The sequence below is a fragment of the Dipodomys merriami genome, unplaced genomic scaffold, assembly GCF_024711535.1.
Source record: "Dipodomys merriami isolate MVZ:Mamm:240054 unplaced genomic scaffold, mDipMer1.0.p SCAF_8, whole genome shotgun sequence".
Classification (NCBI taxonomy): Eukaryota; Metazoa; Chordata; class Mammalia; order Rodentia; family Heteromyidae; genus Dipodomys; species Dipodomys merriami.
The window spans coordinates 20320687-20342458 of NW_027206401.1; the positions used below are offsets into that span (position 1 = coordinate 20320687).

The 21772-nt window shown below is 41.5% G+C and overlaps 1 protein-coding gene across 1 annotated transcript; it reads left to right on the forward strand.

Moving 5' to 3' along the window:
- Positions 1-821: 821 nt before the first annotated feature.
- Ifngr1 (interferon gamma receptor 1) lies at positions 822-20208 on the forward strand. Its single transcript, XM_070010883.1, has 7 exons — positions 822-1020; positions 6735-6849; positions 9089-9255; positions 11045-11223; positions 13282-13465; positions 16270-16388; positions 18747-20208. The coding sequence occupies exons 1-7, from the start codon at positions 933-935 to the stop codon at positions 19314-19316; spliced, it is 1422 nt and encodes a 473-aa protein (XP_069866984.1). The 5' UTR covers positions 822-932; the 3' UTR covers positions 19317-20208.
- The last annotated feature ends 1564 nt before the right edge of the window (positions 20209-21772 follow it).

The following is a 21772-nucleotide window of genomic DNA, read 5'->3' on the forward strand; positions in this document are numbered from 1 at the left end:
GACCTCACGTTAGGCAGAGAATTGAAGCAAGTGAGGTAGCCACAGGCCTATTTGGACACCATGGTAAAGACAAGAAGACCAAAGTGGCTGGAGTGGAATAGGAGAAATGCAGCCTCATAATAGTTGTGGTCAGAGAGGCGAGACGGCAGATCTTAATGAGCGGCTGCTGGATGGATCGTGTCTGGCCATTTCCTTGTTACAAAGCTTTCTCCCGGCCCAAGTCCATTCGATTCTGGTCCTGGGTGTGTGCTCAAACCACGACGATCACTAGCAAAGTCTCAGCCCCGGCAGCACTGGCCTTCCAGAGAGGGTTCTGAGGCCTCAGGCTCCAGGACGCCCAGAAGGCTGGGCTACGTGTCTGGGCGTGGACGAGGGCCAGGCTTTGCCACCTTAGGGCACAAACAGGAAGAGGAATTGCGGAACGTGGTGCCAGGCTGAAAAAAAGTAACCTTCGGAGCCAAGTTCCTCTCACAGCCAGTACCCTGGATCTTGAAAAACTGTACTTATTCGCTTGAACCCCTACCTCCAGCCCCCCGGGCCCCGCCGGCACTACCTCGGCCTAAATCCAGTCTCCAGGTTTCCAGCTGCTCCCGGAGTCTCCGTCACGGTCCCACCCAGACCCAGGGTCCCACCCACGCCCCGCCTCGCCATCCTAGCCCCGCCTTCCCCGCTCCACAAGCCCCGCCTCTCCCAATCTCGTCCACTCCACGTCTTCCAGTCAGGCTATTGACCCCGCCCCCACAATGGCCACACCCCCAGGGGTGGGGCTCAGCTTTTACAACCCCGCCCCGCCCGGCCGCCCAAGCTCGGCCTCCCTCAGGCGTGGTAGTCGGGAAGAGTGGGCGGACGTGACGCGAGTGGAGGCCGCGGGGCCCGTGCCGCGAGTCGCCCTTTGTGGCTCCGGGCTGGACCCATAGGTTATCGGTGGTATCATGACTCCCCTCGTCGTTTTCCTGCTTCTAGTGGTGCAAGCCGGGAGCGGGGCTACGAGGAGCCAAGAGGATCCCGAGCTGCCCTCCGGTAGGGTGTCGCGGCTGAGCCGCGGCTGGGTGGGGACGGGGGCGGGGGGAGGCCGGGAGTCGCCAGGGCCGGGAAGCCCCGCCTGGCCCGGCCGTTGTCCCCGCGTCTCCCCCGCCGAGCTCACCTTGGATCCCGCACCTGCGCTGCGCGGCTGCGGGGCGGCTGCGGGGGGCGGCGCCGGCGCACGCGGGGCCCGCGCGGCCCTACGGGGCTCTCCCAGTGTGTTTTTCCATGCGCGCCGTGGACGCCCTGGCCCCAGCTGTGGCCTGGAGACGCTCCTCGGGGCGCTGTGTTGCCAGGCCGCGGTTCGCCGGGGTTGCTCTGCGACTCTCTAGATGGTGGCCTTGGGACCCCCGGGTCGCTTCTCGGGGCGTAGCACTTTGTTTCCATCTGCTTATTGACTTTTCCTAGCAAACACAGGCGGAAGATCGAAGATCGTTTCTCTGAAGTGGAGGGCAACGGTGATTAGGAGGAGGGAAAGCAGTAGACTTGAGTTCCCCAATAGCCTTCGCTGGAAGGCCAGTGAGGCCCCACCTGCTTAACTCCCGGCGATCCCCGCTGGGCCTCCCACCCAGGACTTCTTCCTAAAGTCCCTGGGGTGCGCCTGTCACACGCAGCCCTCCTTCAGAAGTCCAACGAAGCAATACTTAGTCATTCCTGAGGCAGAGGTGGTTACAGGATCGGAGAAGACAGTTGTGGTTGATGGTCTCTGCATTCAAGGATCTTCACACTAGCTAACAGTTGCTGCGGGCCCCGGGCACTGTTATGTTTCACACATCTCCTTTCACAGTCACCTGGTGGTCTCCATGTATTGATGAGAAAGGGGTCCAACTGATCAAGGGCTCCTTGCTACTTGTGGGAAGCTGTTGTGGTTTGGCTCCATAGTCCAAGTTCTTATCCAGTCTATCAGTTGGCATTCTATCTAGGGCCATTTATAGCACAGCTGTGATGAAGAGTCTGGACTTGTGCACCAGGTACAAGGAGACACAATATATATGTCTGACTCTCCAAGGGAGTCTGGGAAGGCTTCACGGAGGTGGCCCTGGTCTTCTTATCAGAGGTGCAGAAGAGACTTGAGTGTACAGAGGTGTGAAAAACAGTGTTGAACTCATGGGATAAAAAAGTGTTTCATCATTTGCCTGTGCTCCAGTGCCTCATGCCTGTAATCCTAGCTACTCAGGAGGCTGAGCTCTGAGGATTGCCAGTTCAAAGCCAGCCTGGGCAGGAAAGACCGTGAGACTCTTATCTCCAATAAACGACCAGAAAACTGGAAGTGGCACTGTGGCTCAAGTGGTAGAGCACTAGTCTTAAGCTGAGGACCCAGAGGAGTTTATTGGCTCAGAAAACTCAAGTAAAAGTTGAAGAGAATGTTAAAGATGCCAACTGGGTCGTAGGAAGCTAGAAGCAGGAAGGCAAACAGCTGGATCTCACCATTTCATATTTCTGTTGGTCTGAGTATTGACAGCTTTCCCTGCTTGGCAGGAATTATAGCTGTTGATAGCTTTAGGGTCTTAAAATCTTGCAACTTCTTTCAGCCTAACAAAATCTCAGGGCAAGGCTCTGACTTGCCCAGCTTGGATACTGCCGGCTGTGTGTATGTTGAGGAGGCAGGGTTAGGAGAAGACACGCTTTTGATGGGTCAGGGTGGAGGAGTTCCCAGAGCAAGAGGCAAGGTGCTCTTGAAAGAAGTAAAGGTACAAGCCAACAAAATTGAGGTGGCTGATCCTGGCTGAAGTCAAGGGGCAGCCACCTTCCTTCCCCTTACAGAAGGGGAATGACTTTATGCAAGATGAACTAGTGCTAGGTAGAAAGGCCAGTCATCTTATAGAATACTGTGAGGGTATATGCAATGGCATGGGGCCCATTAGAAGGTTGTGCTGAAGTCATGAGATGTGATCATGTCATCGGAGACAGGAGGACCATTTGATGAGGGGACATTTAGGACTCTGCCTGGATGTAGGAGAAGAGAAAAAAAAATGACTCAGGTTCCTGGAACAGAGAGTTAAACCAGTACCATGCTCTTCCTTCTGGTTGCAGGTTCCTCCAGAGTGTGATGTTCCTTGTAACAACAAAGTTTACATGTCTTCAAACCTGTCCTATCAGCGGTCATGCCTGCTGGCTACTACAGGAGGATTTATGGCTTTGGGGATGCTAGCATTTTATAAACTCAATCAGAAGTGTAGGGTAAAATTGTGTGTAGCATTGTCATTATTTTTTTTAATTCTATTTTACTTGTTTAGGAAGTTCAAAATAGAGCAGATAATGCAAACATACATCCAGAAGTATTCACTTCTGATATATTCTGAATTATGTAATTATATATCATATAGATATTTCTATCTACATGATATAGGAATAGATATAGATAGATATACCATATCTATACAGTATATAAATGTTTGGAAGTACATTTCTCTAGTGTTTTCAGTGCTATTCTCTGGACGTTGTTGTGTTCCTCTGCTTTCAATTTTAAATGCAAAATCTCCAGTGTGGGAGGAAAAGGCTCAGTGACACCTGCTTCTGGCTCTTGGATAAACTTCCAGTCCTGTCGTTGCCTGCTCTTGGACTCCCTATGTTTGTGCATTTGTAGTGTTACTGGGTTTGACTGTAGACCTGAAAGTCCATCTAAGAGGAAGCAAGAAAAGGTAGCGACATAGTTAAGTTTCTGGAAAACCCAAGTGTTTGATATACTTTGTGTAACACTCATCACTCAATTCCCCAACACTGCCCCCCAAACCAGAAAGCCACAATTTATTACAAAAATTTCTCAAGATGTTCAGGTCAGTAAGCAGGTTGGGAGATGACGTCTTGCAGACACTGTGGCTCTGTTCCTGCGTGGGTGTGCACCTCTCCTATGGTCCTTGTACTTGTATGTCAAGGTGTGTGGTGAACTCCTCAGGCTAACCTGCAAAAACAAAACAGCTGCTTTGGTTATAGTGTGGCACCCTGGCACTACCCTGTTAACTGTCACCTGGCCACACAAAGGAAGTGTGCTGTGTGAGATTGTTATCTCTTTGGTGTCTGTGCTGTGGTTCCCCTGCCATCCTGCATTCAGTAGCTCTTCCTGCAGAGCTGTTTTTGACTGCTGATTTTTGGCTCTTTGGGACATTCCCAGAGCCTGTCAGTGGCGGTACTTCATCTTTACTGATCCACAGCCCTCATTGTAGTCCTGTCCATTAACTGCCCTGCTTGTTCTGTCTCTTCTGGCTTATCAGCTTTCCAAGAAAACAGCTCTAACCACACCCTTCCCTTTGTTTCTGTGATGAATTTGAGTGTACTGAGAAGCTGGTACTCCTCTGTATGGTTTTGTTAAACCCTCAGCTTTGAGGTCTGGAGGAGCTTTGGGAATTAGATCTTAAAAAAACGGGTAAAGTTTATTCTTGGTAATTTGCTTGCATACTACGCCAACTTATTATCAGCTTATTTCCAAAAGCAATAAGTTATGTACAACTACCTGGGCATTTTCGAGAAATGTCAAAAATCTATGAGATTATTTTAGTTTAAAAATCATTCCAGCAGGATCTTTTTAAAAAACTTTATAGATAAAATACGCTTTTTCTTTTTCTGCATATGTTTTTCTTTACACAATGTAAACATCATAAATAATAGTTTGTAGTGATCCTTACTTTAATCTGAATGTAGAGCTATTTAAAACCTCAGATTAGAAAATCTTGAACTTAAGAAAACTACTGTGTCTGTGTAGCACATGGTTTTGGCAAAGACAATGCAAGTAATGTCTAATACCACATGACTTCTCTTTGATCATGTTAAAACTCCAATTACACCTTTCAGTATAAATATACAGAAGCTTCGTCTAATAGTAATTTCTGCCTGCTGTAATTCGTGGAAACTTCTGCCTATCCTGAATGCTTTGAAAACTATGTTTTAAGTGCTTATCCTAGACTAACATGCTACACTTTAAATTATGGAGAGCATAGTTCAATTCACGTTGAAAACTAAAACTTCGGGGCTGGGAATATGGCTTAGTGGAAGAGTGCTTGCCTAGCATGCATGTAGCCCGGGGTTCAATTCCTCAGTGCCACATAAACAAAAATCCAGAAGCAGCTCAAGTGATAGAGTTCTAGCCTTGAGCAAAAGAAGCCCAGGGATAGTACCCAAGCTCTGAGGTCAAGCCCCAGGACTGGCCAAAAAACCACATATACAACTAAGGCTTGATAAATCTCTTATTGTGTGCTATTTATTGTACCCTTTCCCATGACTGAACTGACTACTATATGCCTTTTCCTCAAAAAGAATTTTAGACTTGAATACATGTAGTCATTTCAGTTGGGCATAAATATATAAAAAGCCTTAAAAGACGTGGTGGGCAAGGTGTGGTGGCTCTTATTTGTAATCCCAGTTACTTTTCAGGCAGAGATTGATAGGAAGGATAGTGGTTTGAGACCAGCCCAGGAAAAAGGTTAATAAGATCCTATTTTATTAAGTCTATATCTATAATCAAAGTGACATGGGAGGACCAAATAGGAGAATCACGGTCCAAAGTTGGCCTGAGACAAAAAAAAAAAAAGTGAAAGACCTTGTTCAAAAAAATAACTAAAACATAAAGTACTAGGGGCATGGCTCAGGAAGTAGAGGGCCGACTTAACCCTGGTATAATGTCCCAAGTTCAAACTCCAGCCCTGTAAAAAGACCAAAAAAAAAAGTGGAGGGAGGAAGGGGGAATCCTTGTGTAGAGGTGAAAATTTTAGTTAATTACCATTGCCTTCAGTGTCCTGGAAAGCTGAAAATGTGCCCAGTGTGAACAAGCTCAGGGGGTTTCCAAGTGAAATGGTGAAGGTGTCACCTGGCTTCTTTGTATTTCTTGTCTAGAATATGAGCCTGGATAAATTAATCATGAAAAGGACTGTTGGGCTGGGTGCCCAGGATTTAAAAGAGAAAAAAACAAAATGAAATATTGAGTGTGTTTTGTAAAAAGCCCTTCGCATCCCAGAAAGCTAACTGTTGATGGCACTGGAGTTGTCAGTGACTGCTTCAGTCAGTCTCCACACGTCTGCCATAACAGAAGGTGTTAAGGGTCAGCACAGTATTCCGTGGTGAAGGGTTGAGAGCCAGGTGGCATTTCAGAGTGAAACTGGCCATCCCCACTGTGGCTGGTTTTCTCTGGACAATGATTGCAATCTGTGTTGTCACACACCAAGCATTCTGAAGTTAAGTGAATTCAAGAGTATTGGTGTATGAGGCAGTAATCTTATTTATATAGACCTTGAATATAATGGGAGTTTATTGCCCCAGCAACAGATTTGCCCTTGTATTTACATTTCCATTATTTTGCAATGTTTTCACAATTGAAAATGAATCAATACATAAAAGTTGACCCTTAAACATGACAAATCATATAAGTTTAATGCAGTCTATATATGTATATAACTTCCATAGGTATATATAAAACTTCCCAGCAGACTATTCAGAGCAGAACAGATAGGCATTTTTCTTCTTTATTATAGGTGGCACACAATAATTATACATATACATATATTCCATATATTTATAGAATGCAGTGTGATTCCTTTAGACATGTACACAATGTGGAATGATCAAATCAGAGCTAGAAATTTACTCTTACTTGAAATGATATCAGTATTTATTGCAGTATTTGTTTTTCTTCCAATAAACCTATTTGATTAATATGACATTCATAAGGTTTTTCTCATGGTAATGTTAGTTTCTTATTACTGTCCATTTTACTCTTACAGTGCCTTTACCAGCCAGTGTGATAATCAAATCTTATAACATGGACCCTGTCTTGTGTTGGGAGTACCAGAACATGACACAGAACCCTGTGTTTACCGTACAGGTAAAGAACTACGGGTAAGTGTGTTTTTTTTTAATATCTATTTGATTCTCCCTTTATCTACATTTTTGCACATTTCACAACGCTGTGTTCTACTTTCTGAACTCCCTGTAGATGGCCAGAAATACTAAGGATTCAAACTGGTTCTATACTGTTCTACCTGCCTCTTATTTAGTCTTCCTGTCAAAACTGAAGTAGAAAAATAGCACTAACTTCCATGATTCTTTCTCTAGTTACTCTCTGTTTCTCTGTCTTTCTCTCTGTCTCTCTGTCTTTCTTTTAAAAGTAGCATCAGGTAGTTATATAGGCTGTTTCATTTTAACATAACTATTTTTGTATACAATACATCTTAATCAGTCACCACACCACTTCCACTATTCTACCCTCCACCCCCACTTCACAAACCAGGCTCAGAACGTTTCCTAGAAGTGACTGCGAATAAGTAGCTACAGCTCAAGGACTCCCAAACTAGAAGAGTGACTTCAATGTGCATTAGTTTCATATTTTCCTTCATGGTTTGATTGAGGTTAAACACTTCTGTAAAGCTCCCTACAATGTGTTCACTATAGAGAACATGGTAGAGAGCTTGTTTCATTATTGGTGATGTGTTTATTCAGATGTCCACCGCACAGCTTCCTTTCAGTAAACAATCAGATTCCTTTCAGTAAACAATCTGTGAGAGAAAGCGTATGAGTGTGTGCACATGCTGCTTTCTATAAATCCATGAATATCTTTTGCATCCATTAGTTTTGTTATTACTGTGATAGGCGCGCAGCTAATTTTTTTTCACAATATGTTCTATTTTACTTGCTAGATTGACATTCAAAATGTAAACACACTCCTTTTGAAAATGGGAGACATAGGCATTCTCATATGTGACTTGCATGGATACAAAATTGACCTGGCCTGAAAAAAAGAATTGGGAAGGATCTTCCAAAATTTTATGAGTTTCCCTTGTTTGTGTATTATTTGTTTATTTTGGCAGTGCAAGGGATCAAGCCCAGAGCATTTTCATGTTCCAGGTAAACACGTTGCCACTAAGTTACATTTCCATCTCCCAGGCATTTGCTTTTTGACCTAATAATCCCACATTATGACTTATCCTTATGATTTATAAAAATACACTTTAAAGACATTCCCCATGTTTAGGAGATAGACTGAACAAGTGACTGCTCATCACAATATGGTATTCTATGTACCTTTAAACAAAAACATGAAGAAAATTTCTAGGTCTTATATGTAGTGACTTCCAGGATATGTTGTTAAATGAAAAAAAGAAACTAAGTCAATAAAGCATACATAGTGTAGTCTTTCGGAGGTAAAAAGGAATGGAGAGAAACATTTACATAGATAATGCCTTAATTTTGATAAAAGAATGATAGCAAGTGAAAACTTAAAAACCAATAAATTGACTATCTACAAGGATAGGTAATAATGTAGTTATGGATAGAAAAGGAAAAAAGAAAACAACTTCAATCTTTTTTTTCCCCCTTGGAGAAATGCCATGGTTAAGCTAAGGAAAGGCTAAGGCTTGAGTTTTTGGGTTTTAGGGAGTTTTATGTTTGTTTGGTAGATTTGCCCTATACTTGTGGAAGTGGGCATTGAACTCAGAGTCTCATGCATATTAGGCCAGAGCTCTACCATTGAGCTACACCTTCAGGCAGGGAAGAATAATATAACTAGAAGGCTTCTTTATGATAGAATTTCTTTTAAAAATGATGGAGATAAGCCAGGGATAAGCCTATAGTCATAACTACTCAGGTAGCTGAGATCTCAGAATTGTGGATCAGAGCCATCCTGGGCACACAAATCCACAAGATACTTATCTTTATTAACCATCAATTAACTAGCAATGGGTAGAACTAGAGGCATAGCTAAAGTGGTAAAGTGCCAACCATGATTTTAAAAAAAGCCAAATGAAAGCACAAGCCTCAATAATAGCACCCCCCCCTTCACAAAAAAGACTAAAACGATGCAGAGATGTCAGACTGACCCAAAAGTCATCATAAATAGACACTAGCTAGGCAAAAGTTAGCAGTTTGAGCAGCAATATAAGATTACACAAAGAACTAAGAAAGGATCCCTGTATTTCTAACTGAAAAGAGAAGGGCTTCCTATTTTGGCTCCTCCATCCTATTTCAGCTTAGTTTGTTCTAGCAGCTCTAAGCTGTGAATAAGAGCAAAGAGAGGAAGAGATGGTTCAAATGACTGCTATAACTAAGTTACCTTTGTGTTTCTTTATTGTTTGTCATTTAGGAATGGAGAATGGATTGATGCCTGCATCAATATCTCTCATCATTGCTGTTCTATTTTCAACCAAGTTGATGAACCAGAATATCCTCTCTGGGCCAGAGTTAAAGCAAGGGTTGGACAAAGAGAATCTGCCTATGTAGAGTCAAATGAATTTACTCTGTGCAAGCAAGGTAAGTAGAATGTACGCATGTATAAATTTTAATTTTGAGGATGTTTGTCTTCTGCATACATTTGCTTTGCTTAGCAGTTGCTACAAATGATCATGATGCCTAAGACATTTGCAAAAATTTAGGGAATCATTATCTATCATTATTTTCATTCCAATCTCCACACATAGGACAAGGAGACAACCATCACTTTGAAACTTATGAACCGTTAAATGTCAACTCGATTTAAATCCCTATAGATGACCATTCTCTGGTTGTACTTAGCAAATACCCTTTCCCTCCCTGTCTTCCTTGTCATTTATTTCCATTTTGTATTCACACAGGAGTTTGCCATGGGTCTCTCACACACACACACACACACACACACACACACACACACACACATCTGCAACTCTGTGACTTTTAGGTCTTGGTTCTTCTAGCAGCTACCCATGGCATACTTGACCTGTGATGTCACTGTCCCTCCAACTCCAGAATGTTCATTGTCACTCCTTCCGCTATGTCTGCCATCTCACCCTGACGGTCATCTCTCTCCTGGGTAGAACCCTTTGGTTGCCTGACCCTCGGCTGGTCTTCTAGTCTTCAGTGCCTTTTCTTTTAGCTACACTTCCTTGTGGTTCAGCTTCTGTGCTGTTTCTTCAGCTGCTGCCCCGTGCATGATCTCCACGGCTTTGATTCTGCTTCTGCTTTTCAGATTGCACCACTGTGAGCCTCCTACGGGTCCTTCCTCTGCTTGTCCTCTTGATGTTTTTATTCCCCTGAGTGCACGAATTTGTCAGCTGACACTGCCATCTAAATGATGCTTATCAAGGGCCCACTCTCTGTGTTCAAGCAAATATGCTAGGCCCTGAGACACTGACAAGAAAACTAGATCTGCCTGGCACACGGTAGGTGCCTAGTGAATACTTGAAGCATAGAGAAATGGTTTCCCAACGAAGTTGCAGATGTCGAAGACACAGTGATCATTTGCTGATATTTAAATTTCTGATTTTGACTTTCCCAGTAAAGATCAAACTGTTGATGAACTCTTACAGAGCCTAAATTTATGCCACACACTCTAGTGTGTGAAGACACAGAGTTTCACTGACAGAAGATGACTAAAGTGGCCTTTCAGAAACAGTTTTTAGGGGGCTGGGAAGGTGGCTCAGTGGTAGAGTGCTTGCCTTGCATGCATGAGGCCCTGGGTTCGATTCCTCAGCACCACATAAGCAAAAAAAGAAAAAAAAAGCCGGAAGTGGTGTTGTGGCTCAAGTGGTAGAGTGCTAGACTTGAGCTGAAGAGCTGAGGGACAGCGCCCAGGCCCAAAGTTTAGGCCCCACAACCGGACCCAAAAAAAAAAAAAAAGAAACAGTTTTCAGAAACCAAGATTCTTAAATATATAGAAACAAAGATAAAGGAACATACATCTAATAGAGCTTCTTTTATGTCAAGGGTTTCTTTTTCTTGTTTAAGTTGGTACAATATAATTGTTTTTCTTTTTTTAAATTATTATGTTTTTACCTTTTGGTGTTTTTTAAAAACCAACTATAACCAATTGTATTTCCCTGAAGCTATAAATGAAATTAAACTGCCAAAAGAGGTTTGGATAAGAGAATGTCTTGTCTGCAATTTAGCACACATTTCTTTTTGAGGTATATTTAGAATGGCTTCTAAGGCTTTGGGGAGAAGTTTAAATGTGGTTCTAGTAGAATCATAACAGAAAAAGTAGATTGGTTTATGGATTTGGATAATCTTATGAAATGCACTGGGAAGGTCCACAACTGGTATTAATTATAATTCTTTTCTCGGCCAGGAGAAATTGGACCACCTGCACTGAAAGTCAGAAGGCAGGAAGACCAGCTCATCACTGATATATTTCACCCTTCAATTGTTACAAATGGAGAAGTGCAAGGAATTATGTATGATGCTATGTACGAAGGCGCTTGTTACACGTTCGACTACACCGTGTATCTGAGAGTGAATGGGAGCAAGGTAGGTGTTTCTGTTGCACCTTGTGCAATGGAAATTATTCCATAGCTACCCCCAAGTTGTTGGTTCATTTAATATTCATAATTAGAATGCTTGTGGGTCTTTAAGCAAGAATAAGACAGGTCTTATTTGGGGAAAAAACACACCTATGGTGTTTATGACCAGATGAATACACTTGTGTTTTTTTTTTTCTTTTGGCCTAATTTAGCAAGGCCTAAACTATAATTATAATTGGTATACTCCACTGAGGAGATGAGACTAATTTCAGCTGGTGGTGGTGGTGATTCAACTAGAAGGGCGGGCCGTGGTTTATAATAATGGATCAGAACAGGCCTCCAAGGAAGGTGTTAACTGGAGCCAAGGCTGAGGTCAAGAGGAGAGACTCCTAGGATAGGTGAGGAAAGCGTGTCAGGTGCAGGGACCCTACAGGGCTGAGATGGCACTGGAGGGCAATAGGACAGTGGGTTGGAGGGTGCAGAGAATGAGGAAAGGCAGGGTATTGGAGGGATTTGACTTTGATCCTTGATGTGGCACCTACAGAACTATTTACTCAGCAGAGTGACATCTGAGTTAGAACTTCCAGTAGCCCCTCGGCTGCTAGCACAGTTGTCTTTTCAAAGAGCTGATCTAATTGTGATATTCTACTGCCTAAGACCTTTCCACACATCCCATCAGCTACAAAATACCTAAATGATGACATAGGAGATTCTCGGGATCTGGCCCTTTATGTCCTCTCCAGCCACCGTCCCACATCCCCTTAGCCACTGTCCTGCATCCCTTCAGCCTTGTCTTCCATGCCTGTACCCTACTGAGAAGTTCCATACTCTTTCAGAGAATATCCTCCTTGTCTGTCTATTGGCCCATCTCTGACCATTCCTTGGCACCATCTCCCTTTTGAATTTTTTTTTTATTTCCGGCAATGAATATTATTTCCTTTTCTATGTCTGGGTGCTATTTCCTAGTTTCATGTAGGATCCTATTCCATACTCTCAGTTGGCGTTTCTTTCTGATCTCTACACTGAATTGTAAGGTATTTGAAGTTAGGCCCCACATACTACCCATAGTGGTTACCAGTGTTACCACAACAAAGTACCTGAAACAATTAATGGAAAGAAAAGCTTTATTTAGGCCAGTTTTCCAGGCTCAAAGGCATGGTGCCTTGGCTGACTCAGTTCTGGTAGCACATCATAGTAGAAATCATTACATCTCAATTCTTTCCTGTGCCTCACATACGTTAGGCAGGCAGTAAGCTGCTCCTCCAACTCAAATGGTTACATCTCTAACTAGAGAAGAGAGGAAGACCAAGGTCTCACAGTCTCCAGGGGCATGCCCCCAGGGACCTAACAACCTCACGGGTGGCTCTGCCTCTGAAGACAACAGCACCTCTCAAAACCACCACCGTGGGACCTGGGGAGGACATTTGGCCAAAACTCTACCTTTGTCTCTAGGCCTCACTGGGTGATCCTGGATTAGCACTGTAGGAATAGGACAAATGAATATTGGTTGGTTCAACAGTTGCCAGAGAGCATTCTTCTTATTAAAAACAAAACAAACAAACAAAAAACCCTGAGCCAGGTGCCTGTGGCTCACACTTCTCAGGAGCTTGAAATCTGAGGCTTGCAATTTGAAGCCAGCCGAAAAGTCCATGAGGCTCTCATCTCCAACTAGCCATCAAAAGCCAGAAGTGGAACTGTGGCTCAAGTGGTAGAGCACTAGCATTGTGCAACAAAGCTCTGAGACAGTGCCCAGATCCTGAGTCCAAGCCCCGGGACCGGCAGAAACACAAAACAAAACAAACAAAAACCCAATAATTTTCTATTCCTATAAAGAACATGGTAGCAGACACACATTGTACAGCTATGTTGAAGAAACAAATGGACTTACTATTTGATGTCACAGCTGTTTTCAGACATGCTTAATATATATCATATATATTTCTCGATATACTTTCGTGTGTTTCTTAGGTGACTAAGCAAGATAAATAAAGTGATTTATTTATTTACTTGTTTAGCAGATTAAAGAATCCATGTGTTTCTATTCGTTTTTTCTTTTTCCATGTAGAGCCTCATTACAAAACATGTACACGCGGACAATTGCAACGAGACCCTGTGCCAACTCAGCATCCTCATATCCTCACTGGAGTCTGAGTATTGTATTTCAGCAGTAGGAGTCTCAAAAGAATGGGCGGTAACAACTGAGAAGACAAAAGAAGTTTGTATTACCATTTTCAGTAGCCGTATAACAGGTAAGTCCTTGGGTGCACCTGTAACTGCCTGGGGTCTGGAAATTCTTGGCCCCATTTGAGGACTGCATAGGGAAAGTTGATCCAGGATGCCATAGGGCCAGTGGTTTTTAGAAGGAGTTTATGTAAGTTCAGGTGTCACCAGAGACGTGTGCCTGGGATATCCAGTGTGCCCTGAAGAGCCCACATGTGGCACTTTCCATAGGTGGCTTTGTGATCAAGGCAGGCTCTTTTAATTCTACAGTAACTGATGGAAGAACATGGACTTGGAGAGAAGAAAATGGTCCATATTATTCATCTAGAGACAAGGAGAAAATACAGACAGTTGTAGGACTTCTCTTTTACAATCTGAATTTACAGTGCATACTTGTATTTGTTGATCGTTTCTCTTGCTCCTTTTGAGAAGTATCTATTCAAATCATTTGCTCATTTTATACTTTTTGCTGTTAAGGATTTTTTTTCTTGTTGTTGTTTTGTGTTTTGTTTTTTTTTTTTGCCAGTCCTGGGCTTGAACTCAGGGCCTGGGCTCTGACCCTGAGACTCTCTGAGCTCATAGCTAGTGCTCTACCACTTGAGCCACAGCACCACTTCTGGGTTTTTCTGTTCACGAGATATTAAGGACTTGAACTCAGGGCTTCATGCATGCTAGGCAAGCACTCTGCCACTAAGCCACATTCCCAGCCCATTAAGGGTTTTGAATTCTCTTATATGAACCTTTTGTCAGATGACAAGTTGGCAACTATTTTCTTCTGTTATATAAATTGTCTCTTTGTGGTAAGGAATCTTTTTCATTTGATATAATCCCATTTGTTTATTTTTGCCCTTGTTTCCTGCGTGTTTTTTTTTTGAGGTCCTAGCCCCCAAAAAAATCACCTGTATCTTGAAGTGTTTCCCCAAGTTCTCCTTAGTAATTTGAGTTTTAGGTCTATCTGATTTTGTTCTAAGCATTACAATTTTCTAAACCCTAAGGATGTTTTGTATTTCTGTGGAATTAATTAGCTTGTCTCCTTTTTTAGCTCTAATTTTATTTAACAAGTATATCTTTGAAGAATGGAAATCTAAGCTGAACTTCAGCCTAGATTTAATACTAATAACTTTGCAGCCATTATATAAATATTTCAAATAGGTGAATTAAAACAATAGAGAGCATTTCTGTTCATTGCCATTATCCACTTTGAAAATTGAAGCCCTGCTTAATAAGCAAATTGTAAAATAATGCACCTGCCCTAGATACAACTTTTCTAAAGCCTAGATGAAAAATGGAGCAACACACTGGCCACATGGTGGCAGCACTGTAGCTGGTGAGCAGTAAACCCTCTCATGTCTTTATATACTAGACACTCAACCCTAGACTTCTAACATAGTACTAGAATTCATTATGTTGATGTCTTAAATTTGCCAATACTGTAGGTATTTGAAATACTGCATGATATAAATTTTAGTAAGTAGTAACTTGCACTATTACTATTTGGAAGAGGTAACTTTGGAATAGAAATTATAGGGACAGATAGATGCCATGAGGACCAAACATGTCCATGATATATAGATTCCTATTCAATTTTAGAAGAGAGAACTTATGGGAAAAACGATAAAGATTGTGCTGTAAAAATGTGAACATTAAAAGCAGAACTAGGCCAGACATGCCTGTAATCCTAGCTATTCTAGAGGTTGAGATCTGGGGATCTCAGTTCAAAGCCAGACAAATCTAAGAGACTCTTATCTCCAGTTAACCAGTAAAGAGTCATACTGGAGGTGTGGCTTAAGTAGTAGAGCAATCCAGCTGTAACCAAAAAAACTGAGCAAGATCTCCAGGCCCTGAGTTCAATCTCTAGTATCAGCATTCCCCTGCAAAAAAGAAAAGGCCATGATAGAGCAAAATGCATAATGGTAATCACAGTGGTATAGTCTCTGAATTACACTCCTGATTTATAAAATAATTCTTTATATCTTGTTTGTAATCCAGGAGACTTTATTCCTATGAAACATATTTGTGTGGGTATATCTATGTATATATATTCATCTGTGAATCTTTATGTGTAATCTATAATCTTGAAATAAACAAAGGTAAGAAAAATTGTGAGGAGTAAGACTAAATTATGTAAGAGTTATGTACACTGACACAATTTGTGTATGATGTGGGGTCTGTGTGTGTGTGTGTGTGTGTGTGTGTGTGTGTGTGTGTGTGTGTGTGTGTGTGTGTGTGTGTGTGTGTGTGTGTGTGTGTGTGTATGACAGAGAGAGAGACAGGCAGACAGAGATGGTCCTTGGGCTTGAACTCAATGCTATCCTTGAGCTTTTTTGCTCAAGGCTAGTACTCTACCATTTGAGCCACAGCTCCACTTTCAGCTTTTTTTTTTAAGTTTATTGAAGTTTCCATCCTAGGCTGGCTTCAAACCATGATCTTCAGATCTCAGTCTCCTAAGTAGCTAGGATTGCAGGTGTGAGCCACCAGCACCCAGCTAAGAAGGACTTAAATACCCTTGCCCTTTCGACTGAGAGAAAAATGGAAATATCCTAAGGTTGAGGCTATAAGGAGGTTGTTAAGGAAACACTATTTCCACTCTACCAGGCATGATGGTGTCGTCCCAGCAAGTTTCAGGCCTGTGGAGCTGGCACAAATCAGATTATAATCTAGGAGAGATGTCTAGCTTTTTCCTTAGAGTTCTGTCTACTTCGGTGTTCTTTGAAATTCAGATCTTCTTAATTAACTAGTGTGCAAATCTGTTAACGAACATTGCTAAAATTTTTTGGTAGATAATATCAGTATTCCTTCTTAATTCTAAGTTGTATTTTATCTTCTTTTTTAGATTCTGTTTGGATTCCAGTTGTTTCTGTCTTTCTGGTTTTAGCCATTATCTCATTACTTGTGTATTGCCTTACGAAGAATCTATTTAGGAAAAAAAGTATCATGTTACCCAAATCCTTGGTAATGTATTTAAATATATTCTTTTAGCTATGGATGCTAACTTGTTACTTGTTAACTTGATCTTTTTGTTATTGTTGTTGTCATTGATCCTGGGACTTGAACTCAGGGTCTGGGTGCTGTCCCTGAGCTTTTGTGCTCAAACTAAGCACTCTACCACTTTGAGCCACAGCTCCACTTCTGGTTTTCTGGTTCATTGGAGATAAGAGTGTTGGGGCCCAGCTTTGAAATATGATCCTCAGATCTCAGCCTCCTGAGTAGCTAGGATTACAGGCCTGAGCTTCTAGTGCCTGACTTTGATTTTTTTTTTTTTTTGCCTGTCCTGGGCTTGAACTCAGGTCCCAGGTGCTATCCCTGGGCTTCTCAAGGCTAGCACTCTACCACTTGAACCAGGGCTTCACTTCTGGCTTTTTCTGTATATGTGGTACTGAGGAATTGAACCCAGAGCTTCGTGCATGCTAGGCGAGCACTGTACCACTAAACCACATTCCCAGCCTGGTGACTTCAATTTTACTTATAAAATAGAATGATTTCAACATCATTTAGGAGAAGGATATGATATGCTGAACTCATTGTATTTAATATTAGTATAGTACTGATCATTAAAGAGAATCTCTCAATCTACCACATGTCCTAAACTACATATTTGACTGCTCACCAAGTCCTTAAAAAAAAAAATTAACACAAAAACACAGACAAACGGGTTGGAAAGGTGGCTCAGTGGTAGAGTGCTTGCCTTGCATGCATGAGGCCCTGGGGTCAATTCCTCAGCACTACATAAGCAGAAAAAAGCCGGAAGTGGTACTGTGGCTCAAGTGGTAGAGCACTAGCCTTGAGCTGAAGAGCTGAGGGACAGTGTCCAGGCCCAGAGTTCAGGCCCCATGACTGTCAAAAACAGAACAAAACAAAAACAAAAACACAGACAAACCTAGTAAAGAATTTCAAATCTTGTGGAAATAAAAGATGAATATACTGTGTGATTGGTTCAGAGATGAAGGCTTAGAGGTGCCCCTGTCAGGACCCATCCAGCTTGGGAGTAGGAGGTTAGTTGTAGCTTTGCCAAAGGCTATGGCTTACTATAGAGCAGGAGTTATGTTTCTGTGAGGAATAAATAGGAGTTTATCTAAGTACCTAGGGACACTAGAGGATAAAGCCAAAGTCCAGAAAGTCTGGTTTGTGAAGATCTGCACAAATGCAGGCTAGAATATAGGAAAGATGGTTAAAAATGAGATTGTGACAGAAATTTAGTATTTAAACATCTAGCATTTCAGTGTCATTTGAAATGATTAAAAAAAAAAAATAGCCAGGCGCCGGTGGCTCACGCCTGTCATCCTAGCTACTCAGGAGGCTGAGATCTGAGGATCACGGTTCAAAGCCAGCCCAGGCAGAAAAGTCTGTGAGACTCTTATCTTCAATAAATCACTAGAAAACCAGAAGTGGAGCTGTGGCTCAAGCGGTAGAACACTCACCTTGAGCTGAAGAGCACAGGGACAGTGCCCAAGCCCAGAGTTCAAGCCCCACAACTGACCAAAAAAAAAAAAAAAAAAGGCTAATGGGATGATAACTGCTTGAATCAAATATGATAAGGATAATAGGAACATAGTGACATTTGCTATAAAAAAGAGATTACCTTTAAGTCAGGGAGTAAGAAGAATCAGTAGTAGACAATTCAGACATGAATGATAATGGGCATGCTTAATTATTAAGCACAGAGTCACCTTGCAATATGTTATTTACTGTTTAGTAGAGCAATGAAGACAAACCTGACTGTCTAACAGTGCTATTCCTAGTAAAACTGACTGGTGCCAGTGAGAATAGCACAGCCTGGGTAGGAAGGTAAGTGTGCAGGAGCCGCAGCTTGATGGTGAGTGCCTTAAGCACACCATGCCCTTTGACCCTATCATTCCAGTCTCTTATTCATAGGAAATAATTTCATAAATAAAAGATATGTGAAAGGTTCAGCACATTCTATAGCTTATCAACTAAATTATCAGTATGAAAAAGTAATGTCACTGACCATTTTAATGGCAAGGCAGATGATAAGACTGAGTTACAGTGATCCCTTTGCAATGTAGCACACCCACTTGTGGAAGGAAATGCAGGTAAAGCAACCTGGGTTGGTGAACTATTGACTGACTTCATTTGTTTTTAACCTTAAGTGCTTTTTATAGAGAAGAAAAAGAAAAAAATCACTACCCTGTTCAGATATGTTATCCTAAGTATGTCCGTTGGTGGTCCATTACTTTGAGACCTCTTTGGTTGGTTGGGTGGGTAAGTGGGTGGCTGGCTGGCTGGCTGGTTTTGAGAATAGGTATTTAAGTTTAACCATCTACTTTCTTTACTTGATTTCTCTCTCTTTAGATCTCTGTGGTAAGAAATGTCACCTCAGAGACAAAACCTGAGTCAAAATATACATCGCTCGTCACATGCCAGCCATTGGTACCAGAAAATGAGACGGTGATCTGCGAAGAGCAGGCCTCTCCAGCAACGGTTCCAGGCCTGCAGACAGAAGACAATCCAGGAGCAGCAGGAAACAGAGAACCTTCTAGTGAAATAGAAGTGGTCACTACTGAAGAAAATATTTCTCAACTGACCACCTGTGGCCCTTTGACTCCATTAAACAAAGAGAATTCTTCCCCTTCAGATAGTAACCAGTCAGAGCCAGGCAGCTTCACCTCGAACTCCTATCACTCCAGAAATGGTTATGACAGTGGCCTCATGGGATCTGACAGCCTTGTATCTGACTCTGAACTCCTCCCAAATAATAAAGCTGAAGTGAAGTCAGAAGGACAAGAGCCCATAAGGCTGAGAAATGCTCCTACATCTTTTGGCTACGATAAACCACATGTGCTTGTGGATGTGATAGTGGATGGGGGTAAAGAGTCTTTGATTGGTTATCGGCCTACAACAGATTCTGATGAAGTTTCCTAAGATCTAATGAAAGGATCTGAATTTCCTGAATTGTTTTCCTGCTTTGACTTTGTAAAAACATCATGAAGTCTGACATTGTATTCTCATTGATATTAACCAGATGGAATATCTTGGCTAAGACAAATATGTAAATAGCCTTTTGACTTTCACATCCGATTTGAAACTACAAAGACTGTTGAAAAAAACTCATTGTAGTCACAAAGTACATATAGAGTACACTATGATAATAATAAGTTACTCTTTGAAGTATGAAATTTTGGATAGAACATTTTTAAAGCACTGATTTTATACATCAGAAAAGATTAATGTTAATAAAAAAAATCTATAATGTTAAAAAACAGTCCCTCCTGACTAAAGTAAAACATAAATGTAGCACAATTAAAGAAAAGCTAAAAAACCACCTCATTGTAGTTAATGAGCTTTTCCACCTAATGGATAACAGCAGATTTTTTAATATATATATATAATAGGTTATTTTTCTGTATGATGTTTTGTAAATTTTATGACGTGTGTGTGTATGTGCGAGCGCGTGTGGGCGCGCACTCGCACGTTTACATGTGTATATTTTCCCAGTACCTATATTTGAACTCTTGGCCTTGTGCTTACTCACCTTGCTTGCTCAGTTGGTGCTTCACCACTTGAGCCATTCATCTAGTCCAGCTTTTTGCTCGCTATTTTGAAGATAGAATCTTATGGATTTTTTTTTCCTGGACTGGCTTCAAACTGTGATGGTCTGGCTCTCAGCCTTCTGAAAGCTTTTCCAAGTTGTACCTAAAATCTAAATCCGACTAGTAGAACTTAAGAGGATGTATTATTAGAAAACATGTACAGTTTTTTTTTTTTACAGAATATTGCATTTAGTGCTTTTGAAATAAAATACTTTAAAATTTAATTTGGTATTTATTAAAACACTTAGGTAATCTTTCATAGTTAACAAGAGTATTTTTTATCTATTGTGTGTTTCTAGGTATTGATCCTGTAGAAATATTTTCTAATTGTTTATTTTATTTTTTGGTCAATTGTGGGTCTTGAACTCTGGGCCTGGGCACTGTCTCTCCACTCTTCAGCTCAAGGCTAGTGCTCTACTACTTGAGCCACAACACTACTCCAGTTTTCTGGTGGGTAATTGGAGGTAAGAGTCTCAGGCACTTTCCTGCCTGGGGTTGGCTTTGAACTGCGATCCTCAAATCTCAGCCTCCTGAGTAGCTACAATTACAGGTGTGAGCCACCAGCACTTGGCAGTGTGTACCTTTTCAAGGCATTTCCCAAATGACCTACTGCTTCCAACTTGGGCCCATCTTTCACAGTCCCAACAATTTATTCAGATTTTGAAACCATAAATGGATTAAGCCATTGATTAGGTCAGATTCCCCCAAGTTCTAATTATCTCCATTAAAACCCTTACTGATATACTTCAAAGTATGCTTTAATAATCTCCAATGTCTCTCAATTCTGTCACGTGGACAGTCATATCATTTAGATTTTTAACTTTTGAGGCACTGAATTCTTTGTCAGTGTTCATTTCTCATCTTACATTGCAATAATTGTTCTTTCCAGTGAACTACAGAAAATTGTGTCCAATTTTCTCCAAACTTTGAACTCCTTTTGGAATTGTGTTTAGCATTGCATTGATGCTATATAATAATTAGGAATAACTATTTCCCAAAATCAAGTGTTCTTTTATAAGAATATTTCTTATAAAATAATATTTCTCTTCAAGCATTTTATCTGCCTCATTAGTTTTATGTAGGTATAGAGCAGAAATAACCTGTCAGAAGTGATCTAGTAGGAAATTACCAGATTTATTTGTAATATGGTACCTTCTTTTGTGTTGCAAAATGGCAATGTACTCTTGCATTATAGTTTCTAAATGTCTGGATTTTTAAAACATTTATTGTTGTAAAGGTGATACACAGAGGGATTACAGTTAGATAAGTCAGATAAAGAGTATATTTCTTTTGGGACAATGTCACCCCTTCCTTCTCTCCCAGTTTTTCCCTCTTATTCCCACCCACAAACTGTACAGTCCATTTTCAACATAGTGTCTAGTGAGTACCACTGCTGTATTTGTTCACCCTTTGTCCCTCCATTCTGTTCCCCTCTTACCCTCCTGAAGACAGGTAAATGAACAAACAAGACAAAAAGAAAAACAATTCACAGGGCACAGGTGGCTCATGCCTGTAATCCTAGCTACTCAGAAGGCTGAGATCTGAGGACTGTGGTTCAAAGCCAGCCTGGGCAGGAAACTGTGAGATCCTTATCTCCAATAAACCACTCAGAAAACTGACAGAGTTGATATGACTCAAGTGGTAGAGCGCTAGCCTTTAGCTGAAAAGCTGAGGGACAGCGCCAGGCCCAGAATTCAAGCCCCATGACCAACAAAAAGAAAAAAAATGAAAAAGGTATTTTTCTCATGCTGAGGTTAGTGATAAATTTCAAATATTGTTTGGACACTT

Excerpts from the sequence above, each read along its gene's own strand:
- Ifngr1 (XM_070010883.1), top strand. The coding sequence starts at position 933 with ATGACTCCCCTCGTCGTTTTCCTGCTTCTAGTGGTGCAAGCCGGGAGC. Across the intron at positions 11,224-13,281 it reads TGAGAGTGAATGGGAGCAAG|AGCCTCATTACAAAACATGT; the intron begins GTAGGTGTTTCT and ends TTTTCCATGTAG. Across the intron at positions 13,466-16,269 it reads TTTCAGTAGCCGTATAACAG|ATTCTGTTTGGATTCCAGTT; the intron begins GTAAGTCCTTGG and ends CTTCTTTTTTAG.